This window comes from Microtus ochrogaster, linkage group LG9 (assembly GCF_000317375.1).
Source record: "Microtus ochrogaster isolate Prairie Vole_2 linkage group LG9, MicOch1.0, whole genome shotgun sequence".
In the NCBI taxonomy this organism is placed as follows: domain Eukaryota; kingdom Metazoa; phylum Chordata; class Mammalia; order Rodentia; family Cricetidae; genus Microtus; species Microtus ochrogaster.
The window spans coordinates 10,208,976-10,219,663 of NC_022034.1; the positions used below are offsets into that span (position 1 = coordinate 10,208,976).

Sequence of the window (10,688 nt, forward strand, 5' to 3'; positions counted from 1 at the left end):
CCTCTGCACTGTACCCCCCAGGTCTCTCCCCACCATCTCCTCTGCACTGTACCCCCCCCAATCTCTCTCTATCCCCACCTTTTCTCGCATTTTCAATATGCATGTCACCAATACCACATAGAGTTCGCTCACTTGTTTATTACATCCCTGTTACCACCCAACTAGCTGAGCTGTCCGTTTTGGCTCAGGGATAAAGCAGGGCCCAGGGGGGATGTGCTGAATGAGAAAGCTTCCTGTCAACAGCTCAGAGCGATTAGTGAGCAGGGCCAGAACCAGACAAAACGGGACCTCAGCAGACAGGTCACTCACTGTAACAGGCAGGTGATGTTGGGGGAATGTCTCCAGTACCGGTACAGCGAGACCTGCAGGGTCGGGTGGCTCCTGTACTCCTTCAAGACATTGCGGGCACTGCCAAAAGAAGTTTGCCCAGGTCAGCAATGTGGCCACAGTCACCGAAGGAGAAGAGGGGACTTGGAGTGAGGCACCTACTCCTTAAACTTATTGGTCAGGAGCAGAAACTGGCTTTGAGTGAACCGCCTGACATCAAACTTGCAGAGATTCTGGAACTCACGGTAGACCTGGTGCTCACTGACCCCAGGCCACCTCCTGACGGTAAGGATGAGCACAGGAGGGCGGATACTGGGGTAATCCGGGCCAGAAAAGTTCTAAAAAACAAAACCAAGAGAAATTCTTCATAGTTCTTACTGACACTTCATGCAACTGAAAACACTAAAGAGCCTGGAAGGGGTTGTGCTTGAGGCTGGAGCAGAAAGGAGAGAAAGGAGGGAGAGATGGATCTATGTAGGTTTGGACGGAAGAAACAAGTGTCACAGGGAGGAAGCCTCCTCAGCTTCCGCTTCATTGTCATCAGAACCCCTCAGCACACCCCAAGACACATTTGGCGGCCGCCTCCCCACAGGCCTGAGCACAGCCGGGGAGCAGAATGAGACATACTCACAACTTTAGGAACCCCAGCTCGAATGAGATTCACTTGGTTCACATACGGCGCCAGCACACTGAGGTACTGAGGGAAGGTGGACTCATCGTTGTAGACAGGAACAGTGCTGCAGGACAGAGAACCCGGAAGCACTTAGGCAGGCACACGGGTTTTATATGCAGGTCTTCGGGCACAGCCAAGGTTCTCAGTAGGGAAACAGGGAAGGTAGCTGCCTCAGGCGCCTCTCTCCTCCTCCTCCTCTCCCAGTCTGGGAGCTCATTCTGATGGGCTTCCCTCACACACACACAAGCAAAGTTTGGACCAAGAGCTCCTGGTCTCTGCTGACCAGCACTGGCAGCAGGCACAGAGAGCCAGGTCCCTGTTTGGAGGAAGTTCCATTTTATGCTCTCCAAAGGGACATTGCCCTTGACTCCAAATGGCCATCCCTTGCCACCAGCTGCACAGCTGCACCCCAAATGCAGGTCCTGGAATCAGCAGGTCTACAGAGCTGTGAGCTTCTCTAACCTGAGAAGGGTTTTCCAGTCATAAAGCTAAAAGCAACAAAGGGAGTGTGAGGCCTGGCCCCAGGTGTTGAACCGTGCTGCTGCAAGCGCTCACTCTGTGCTAGAACACAGCTCTGTCACATCAGAGGAAAGAGGAAACCAGCTGGCAGTCCCTCACATAAGCTCTAAGTCTCGCATCAATATGTCATAAAACATTTGTATTTATATCTGTGGCGAAAATAGACAAAGGCGGTTCCTAAATTAACAGATGATAGTCCAAAATATGTCTCACCCGTCCTGAAGAACAGGCCACAACTGTGATGAAACCCTTCTGTGGACACCGAGTCCCGTGGAATTTATGTGACCCACTAACAGTTCTGTCACATATCAAAGTGCTCTTGGTGCTCATATGGCAGCTCGGGGCATCAAGATGCCACCACCACCAGGGGTAATGCATTGGCATTCTGATTTGGGATCCTGTGTTCCTCCATCCAGGCACCTCTCTCGGTCACTGTCCTCCCTGCAGCTTATATGATCCCGTGATGTGTCTTTCATCTGAACATTTCATCCCCTGGCCTCACTGTCACCTCCAACAGCTGTGAGAACATCTGTAGCTGACAAAGCCAAGGCACTGAGCCAGGAAGTTCTCCAGGAAGAATTAGGGCTCCAGTCAAACCCTGTTGTGTGAGACTCCTGGTATATGCCCATCTCCCCATTGCCAAGACAGGGGCAGAACCCACGCAGGAGGTGGGGAGGCAGGAAAGGGCTCCTTGAAGCAGACGGCCTGCTTCAACACTGGCTGGTCCTGGGTGAGAAACCCACTACTACACATTCCTTCTTGGTGATAGGGCAGAACTCAGGTAGGTGGGGAGACGGAACTGCATTCTGGGAGGAAAAAGGCAGAGCCATAGATCCTCTGCCTGAGATGGACGCCGGTTAGAATTTTATCCGGTAAGCCACTGTCACGTGGCGATATACACAGATTAATTAATGGAGATGGGTTAAATTAATGTAAGAGTTAGCCAGTAAGAATCTAGAGGTAATGGGCCAAGCACTGTTTTAATTAATACAGTTTCTGTGTGGTTATTTTGGGGCTAAGCTAGCTGGGAGGCCAGGACAAACCAGCAGCCTCTTACAACACCTTCTTTTTGGTAGTCCTGTGACCTAGAGGTCCTGGCTGAGCCCTTAGGACTTGGTAACAGGATGGAAGGGAGGACACTCACCCATGCACCCTCTCCAGGAGCAAGTGCGCCACTTTCAGAAGAACTAGAAGAGAAAGCCAGAGATGTAAGCAGTCTCAAGGCTTGCGGAAAAGAGCAAACTCAACCCTACATGCAGCCCAGAAAGAACCCAGCACATATCACCAGAGCAGAACGCCCCTCTAAGGAGCACCTTACCAGACCCACAGAGGAAGGCATCATACGCAGCTTCATGGGGGTACTTGGTCTCCGCTGAAGTGGTTTTCCAAAAGAAAGAGGTCAGTGATTAGAAAGCATCATGAGAAAGCGGTCCCTCTTCCCATCCCATTTAACCTTACATCCTTACAACCTTAGCATCCAATAGCAATTGTGGCACACAATATGTGTGCCCTTCTGCCTATAAACATTTACCACCCTGGTCCTTGCCATGTAGAGATGGCAGACAGCACCCCACACATTGGGAGAAAACAGGTTCTGGTGACCTGACTATTCTCTGGAAGGCAGAGTTTTGTGGAGCAGAGCAAGGCAGGTCAGGGAGGAGTCGTCACCCAAGCCTCTGCAGCCTGCTGGGGGGAGGGGGGGGAGCACACCAGAGAACCCTTAGCTCAGCCCCAGGGCACTTGGCCAACTGTGCAACAGGCCCGAGCCCAGGAACATACCGTATTTTTTACACTGTCTTGCATGAATAATCTCTGGTCCAGAATTCTTAGTGGGATTCAAGTTACTAATAGGGAGGAAAACAGGGGTGGGGGGGGGAATAAAGATTAACTCACTAAATGTATCTCCCTCCTCTTGTCCCCTGCTTAAGCTATAGAGATCTGCACTCAGCACATACTTTTAAAAGGTGTGGATGCAGTCCTGATGGCGCACGCCTTTAATCCCAGGACTCAGGAAGCAGAGGCAGGAAGATCTCTGTGAACTTGAGGCCAGCCTGGTCTACAGAGCGAGTTCTAGGACAGCCAGGGCTGTTACACAGAGAAACCCTGTCTCAACCCTCCCCCCAAAAAAAAATTTTTTAAGAAAAAAAAGGCATGGATCTAAGCATGGACAGATGAGGTCTGAATGAGGGCACAGAACAAGAGGAAGATAAAAGGGGCGCTAATTGGATAGTTCCAGAACGTGGAAAACATCTGGACACTCCAGGGAGCTGCCTGCCCTGTGGAGTTTAGAGCCACTAAGTACAGAGCTAATCATACTGTGTCCTGGAGCACAGACAGAAACTCCAGGATCCTTCCAGGCTGCCCGAAGGGGGTGGCACTGGAGGACAGTCTGGAGCTGTGTGAGCTAACGTGGCTGAAGGAATGAGTGGCGGCATTCGAGCTGAGGAGAGCAGGTGGCAGTGAGGAGCAGACGCAGCCCTCCTGGAAAGCATGGCTGGAGACCAAGAGTGAAGGCGCTGCAAAGCACAAGAGACTCCCAAAAGCACTGAGGTCACAGTAAGGCCAAAGAGGTAAGAAGAGTGAAGGTTCAAGCCAGCCTGAGCTACACAGATCACCTCCAAGCCAGTCTGGTTGACTGAGTGAAACCCTGCCTCTAAAACCCTGTCTCGAAAAACCAAAAAAAATAAAAAATAAAAATAAATAAAAAAATAAAAAGTGTTGGGGGCATGGGCTCAGCGGTAGGGTGATGCCGAGCATGGGAAGGCCTTAGGAGCAATCCCTGCACTGAAGACGAACAGCCTGGAGCAGCTATGACCCTGAGAACGCAGAGACGATGACGGGTTAGAAACGTCTACAGGGTAACATCAGCGGGACACGGCTGAGTAGGCAGACATGGGAGGTGCCGCTCTGAAGCCCTGTGGCTCTGGGCCCAGGGGGGCAGCAGCATCTGGCAGTGTGGACGTCTCCACTGCATCCGCTCCTACCCAGCATTTCACACCGACGGATGCTGAGCTTCCCGGGAAATGGCCATGACGGCAGTCCCGTGCCATACACAGCTATCAGGGCTAGAAGGGGTCTCAACAGCGGTGATGGCAGCTAAGTTTCAACAAGCACAAGGCCGGTCCTCAGCCTCCCACGTGCATGACCCCACCTGATCTCACTGCTTACCTCCTGAGTTATGGACGTTAGGGTTTTACCTGCTCATTTCATAGACGGCAAGGCAGAGGCTTTTTCAAAGTAGGTTATGAACCAGTGAGTATCAAATTCTGAGTTTAAACCCAAGAAGCACAGATCAGAGTGTGGGAATTAAAAAACACAATTCTCTCCTGACACTAATGCCCACGTAAAGGACACACAACCTTCAGCATTGAGCCTGGGGCCCTGAAGACTTAGGAGATGCTGCTGGCCCGGGAATAGGCTTAAGGGACAAAAGTTAATATTAAGCTGAAGACGTCTTCAGGTCATGCCAGAGAGGAAAATGGAGAAGAAAGCCGGCAGATACTTCCCAGAGCGGCCTACTCGGATGGCTGCCGCTGCAGTTCAGCACCAGGGCTCTTGGCTCTAACGTACGAGGCTCTAGGTTCAATCCCTGACGCTTCAAACCAACAAAAACAAAGCACGAGAAAAGAGCCCGGCCAGCTGTGAACCGCATGACCTGCAGCTGCACAGGGGAGGAGGGGCAAAGGACTGCTAAGAATGCGAGGGGGGGGGGGCGCAGGAGGGACACCCCACATGCGTTCTAGGAAATGAGGAGACAATCAAGGGACCAAGCAGCACTCCCACCAAAAAAGAGAAGCCCAGAGCGAGCATCTCCCACGGAGGAGAGAACCCAAGCTTCCAGGCACACTGTAACACAAACCTTGACCAGCACAGGGGCCACAGCCTGTCCCTTGCGCCTTGTGTGCATCATCCTGCCGAGCACAGGGCCCTGAGCCATCGTGGAGAGCAAAAAAGCCTTACAGACGTGGGCATGGGGGGAGGGAGGCTGCTAAAGGGACCAAAGACAAGGTCACACTACTGCAGCAGTTTTAGGTTCCTCAGCAAAGGCTTCCCTCCAGGGAAGGAGTTCTGACCCTTCTAGCCCTCGTATTTCCCACAAGTCCGTGCCAAAGTCACAGGGTTACCCATGCAAGCCAGGAAGAGGGCCAGAAAGTGAGTAGCTTGGTTTTAAATTTGAGTGGTGATGGCAAAAGAAGTGAGAGGTGGCGGCCAGGGTCCCCAGAAAAGGGACAATAGGCAGCATCTGTAAGAAGGGAGGAGGGAAGGAGAGGATGGTAAACCCGCAGGGAGCAGCCCTGCTGGCCTCAAACAGGGAAGGCATGTGGGACGCAGCTTAGGTGTTAAAGCGCTTGCCTGGCATGCGCAAAGTCCTGGGCTCTACCCCAGCACCCCATAGAACCAGGCGTATGGGTACAAGCCTGTAATCCCAACACTGGAGAAGTAGAGACAGGAGGATCAGAGTTCAGGCCATTCTTGGCTACACAGGGTGGGGGTTCAAAGCCAGCCCGAGACACCTGAGATCCTGTCTTAAAAGAAACAAGAAAAATGACTGTTTTCTAGTGACAGGGGAGACAATGGTGAAATGACGACAGCACTTGTAAAATGTTCACAAAGACAGGCAGCAGGCTGTGAGACCTTGGCCTCTGACTTCTGACCTTCTTTCTCAGAAGCGGGGCCAAGAACGCTGTCTGAGGCATGGCAAAAGCACGAGGAGCCGGACCGAAGGACAGGAAGGAAGTCCAAGCAGCTGGGTCACAGGGAGCTATACCACCATATCGTCCAAGGAAAAGCACGCGAGTACATGCAAACACATCAAAACCAGGGGGCTTGGAGTGAGTTAAAACCAGAGAAAGGTCTCAGGGGTCCTTTGTGGCCTGGGCAGCCAAAGCCGCAGGTTTGTTCCAGAAGCGTCTTCCTCACCTGCTCAGCACGTCATACACTTCTGAGAGGTTGGAGACTCGTGGGAAACGCAGTTCCTGCAATCATGAAGAACAGAGCACTGTGCTTGGGGTCAACATCTGCTGCAGGCCTCACAGAGGGTCACTACCTGGACCCGGCAAATCCCGGCCTCACAGAGGGTCACTACCTGGACCCGGCAAATCCCAGCCTCACAGAGGGTCACTACCTGGACCCGGCAAATCCCGGCCTCACAGAGGGTCACTACCTGGACCTGGTGAATCTTGGCCTCCCCTTGTGACCTAACCGCCCTTCTTCCTTCATTCCAGGGCCAGGAGGCCAGGAGATGTCCCGATGAGCCTGGCTAGGATGGTCTATCACCCAGAGAACTCAGGTTTCTGTCTAGGGACGTATGAGAGCACAGGAACCCGAGGCGTTGGACGGGGTCCAGGCCGTATGTGTAGAATATCCAGCATTCTAGGATCAGAAGGCCTTGGGGCAAAGTCAGATTACTAAGTCCCAAGACCAAAGACGAAATGGGTGAGGATCAAATACTAATGGCCTCTCTGGGCAAACTGCACTGAAGCCCCTCTGACTTCCGCTGCCCCTCCTCTGACAGCCACCTTAAGCCATTATCCCAGGACTTTGGAATCCTGGTGGAGTCCCCTTGCTCTGTTATTAATTCCTGAAAGTATTTAAAGTAATTCAGTGCCTCCCTTTTCCACAATAGTGCCTGACTTGGGCCACAGGACAGTCACGTGGGAAGCTTTCACCTCTCACCTGGTACCTCTCTAGACCACATATGAAGTGGGTTCAGTTTGCCACCTCCCTTGTAATTCTAGCTCTGTCAGAGAACCTAGGACCTCGGTGCTTCCTCCAGACTTTACAAGGGATCCCTCACAGATTTATAAAACATGCATAGAGCTCTAAAATAAGCTGTTTGGGCCACGCATGATGGTATACACCTTTGATCCCAGTACGTGGAAGATTGAGGCAGGAGGGCTGTCATAAATTCAGGGTCAGTCAGGGTACCTGTCTTAAAAACAAAACATAACCCCCACAAAAATGTTGCTCTGTTGTCCAATGAAAAGGACACCATTTACACAAATACAACACAACCGGGGTCTGGAAAGGGTTAAACTCCAGAGAAAGGTGTCACCTGCACAGACTCAACAGCCCCGACTCCAAAGCAATCCCTCCTTACCTTCCAGATGTCCTTTGTCACATTCTTGGTGTCAATGAGGACAGGGAACAGGCTGTGGATGTTCTGCTTAAATTGGTCATAGCTTTCTGAGGGGGAAGGTCCAGATGGGGACACATAAATTTGTGGGTTCATGGACACAACACAGACCCACTCTAGCCCAGCTGCCACCAGCACTGACTAGCAAAACAGAGAGAACGAGACAAGAATCAGAAATATCCCTAATCCTCATCTACTGCCATTTTCTATGGTAAAGGTCACAAGGCTTTCCAAACTCAAGGTCCTACCTACGCCATTAGCAGCTAACACCGTCCAAGACATCAACCAAACACCCTATAATTAAGCAAAGCGCCCTGACAGGAGAAGGGCTCTCGGTGGAGTCTTACTAGACTGTGAAGTCATATCACACACCGCGAATGAAGTTCAGGATGAACAGCATCACCACACACACACACTTCCCAGACAAGAAGCCAGGTCTCTTCCCACTGCACTCCCTTCTCCTCCCCAGCAGTGACTTCTGCCATGTCCTCTCCCTGGGGACCTCGGGCCCACCTCTCTGAGGTTTTGGACACCTCAGTGCTGACTGATGGAAAGGTCTTGACCCCTTCCCTCTACCTGCCCACTGCCCACCTTTCCCTCAGGTCCCACCTGCACTGTGTGGCTGCGGCACCTCACCATATCCACAGGCCCCGGGCTACAGGCCCCCACCAGCTGCAGCAGCTTCTCTATTTGCCTCATTTCCCCTCTTCCACTGAAAGCCTTTTTTTGTTTGCTCAGGTTTTCTGAGTGCACTTATTAATCTTATTAATTTGCCCTTAAATTCTCTAATATGCTCAAGCCCAGCAGTTCTGTCCAGTCACGTTTTGCAGACGTCCCTCCTAAGCTGTCCACCTCTTTCCTTTAGTGTGCACCACGCCTTTGTGAGTTAGCTTCAGACTGCCATCATGCTAAGGTCTCTTCTGCCATCTCATCTTCCAGCTAGCAGAGAAAGTAGAGGACCAGCTAAAGGTCACACAGAACACGAGGGATGAACACTTCCCACTGTGCTACACTGCCATTTGTTCATCAAGAGAATCAAGCATGAGAAAGGAGCACAGACACCAGACAGGAACCCGGGGAGCCAACGAAATGACATCTGATAGGTTTTATAACGGCACGAGGGGAAGAGCCAGCCCTAAGATCCAACACCTAGTCTACACAAGATCTAACAAGCCTTAAGATCTAACACCTAGTCTACACAAGATCTAACAAGCCCTAAGATCTAACACCTAGTCTACACAAGATCTAACAAGCCCTAAGATCTAACACCTAGTTTACACAAGTGTGTCAGACTCAGAACAAGGGGGAAAAGCCAAAGCACTGAAGGACGAAGGAAGGGTGGGTTCTCTGCTTCACACACTTCTAATTTCGCCCAAGGTCACATCGTGACCCTGAGCAGCTTCAGGCACGTGAAGAGGGTGTGTAACCAGACTGACCCTGCTTGAGACGTCTCCTGGTCTCTGACCAGAAGATGGTACAGACACAGACCTGAGGTTGGAAGAGTGCAGCTCGGCCCCTACCTGGAAGAGGTCGGAAGAACTTCTCATGGAGATGCAGAAGGTCCATCATCATGTTGTGTCCTACCAAGGGCTACTTGGAGCAAAGAAACAGGGGAGAGGAAGGAAAGTCTAAGCATCAGGGCTGACACTTGGTCTGAAATCAGGTTTCTGGGCTTGTTTCTTTCGGCAAAGGCTGTAGCTCTGGATATCTGATAATCCAGCATCACTGCCTCTCAACTCCCACTGAAGGTAAAGGGACTGCTGAGATGGAAGAATGGGAGAGAACAGGAAGGAGGGCAGAAGGTGGGGGAGACAGGGAGATGGGGAGGGGGAGGGAGGGAAGAAAAGAAGAAGGGAGACAGGGAGGAAAAGGGGGGGAAGATGGGTGAACGATAGAGGCTTGAGGCAGGATACACAGTGGGACTCTGTGAGGCAGACACAATTTTAGGTGTTAAGATGCCCGTGCCGCTGCAGGGACAAAGGTGCAGCGGCATCTCACACACGCGGTCTTTCCTCAGACTAAGCCACCACGGGATGTCAAAGGCTGGATCCAGGAAGCTAGCTAGAAAAAACAAAGTCAGCAGAAAGTTTTACCAGTCTCTCTAGGTTATATGGGTGTCTGGGCTGCGTGTATGTCTGTACATCGTGCATGCCTGGTTATCACAGAGACAAGAGGAGGGGTCAGATCCACTGGAACTGGAGGTACAGATGGCTGTGAGAAGCCCTGTGGGTGCCAGGAATCAACCCTGGGTCCTCTGCAATAGCAACAAGTGATCTTAACCACCAAGTCATCTCCCCATACCCCAAGAAACATTTATTTAAAAAAAAAAAAAGACAACTTTAATCTCTTCTTGGCCTACCGAATAAGGTTAGGTGAAAAATACAATTTTATTGGCAGAGAAATCTTCAAAACCCACCACCATTAATACAGAAGATAATGGGGGGAAAAAAAAACAAGAAAAGAAATGCTTCCTACCTTCTGGGCTTTCACCAGCATCTGAAAAAAGACAGAAAAGCCTCTTGCAGAGAGAAGAATCTGCTCCTTCCAACAGCTGATTTGGTCGCAAGAGTCGTGCTCAAGGTACCAGCGATGTGGCTTACTGACTTTCTTCACAATCACCTGCAGCAAAGAGGAGAGCGAGCATGTAAGGATGCGGCTGGAAAACTCAGTTTACACCCGGGACAGAAGGCCAGATCTGACTGAGGGGTGAGGGAGTCACTAAGAAGGCACACCCATGTGAGGACTCACCCCCTCATCCTTCAGCACTGTCCAGATGTTGGGGAGGGCCTGCCTCAGCACCAATTGGACCTCAAAGGCTTGGAACCCTGCAGCGAGGAAGCACAGGCACACACAGATCCTGGAACACCATCGGACCTTCCCACCCCATGGAGAAAACCAATAGAAGCCAAGGCCCTGGGACTCGTGGATTGCACCTGAGATCTGCTTCCAGAACATCGGAGCCTGTAACTGGTGGACTGCACCTGAGGCCTGCTTCCAGAACATCTGAGCCTGTGACTGGTGGATTGCACCCGA

General features: G+C 51.5%; 1 protein-coding gene across 1 annotated transcript in view; it reads right to left on the reverse strand.

The window, feature by feature from the left end:
* Pnldc1 (PARN like, ribonuclease domain containing 1) overlaps nt 1-10,688 on the reverse strand; it is a 21,663-nt gene that overhangs the window by 1,692 nt on the left and 9,283 nt on the right. Inside the window, exons 8-18 of the mRNA XM_005363385.3 lie at nt 10,404-10,480; nt 10,131-10,274; nt 9,176-9,245; nt 7,620-7,705; nt 6,440-6,495; nt 3,299-3,363; nt 2,838-2,891; nt 2,664-2,706; nt 959-1,064; nt 490-665; nt 310-408 (exon numbers count right to left, since the gene is read on the reverse strand). Of these exons, the coding sequence (XP_005363442.1) occupies nt 310-408; nt 490-665; nt 959-1,064; nt 2,664-2,706; nt 2,838-2,891; nt 3,299-3,363; nt 6,440-6,495; nt 7,620-7,705; nt 9,176-9,245; nt 10,131-10,274; nt 10,404-10,480 (976 nt within the window). The remainder of the gene's footprint in view (nt 1-309; nt 409-489; nt 666-958; nt 1,065-2,663; nt 2,707-2,837; nt 2,892-3,298; nt 3,364-6,439; nt 6,496-7,619; nt 7,706-9,175; nt 9,246-10,130; nt 10,275-10,403; nt 10,481-10,688) is intronic.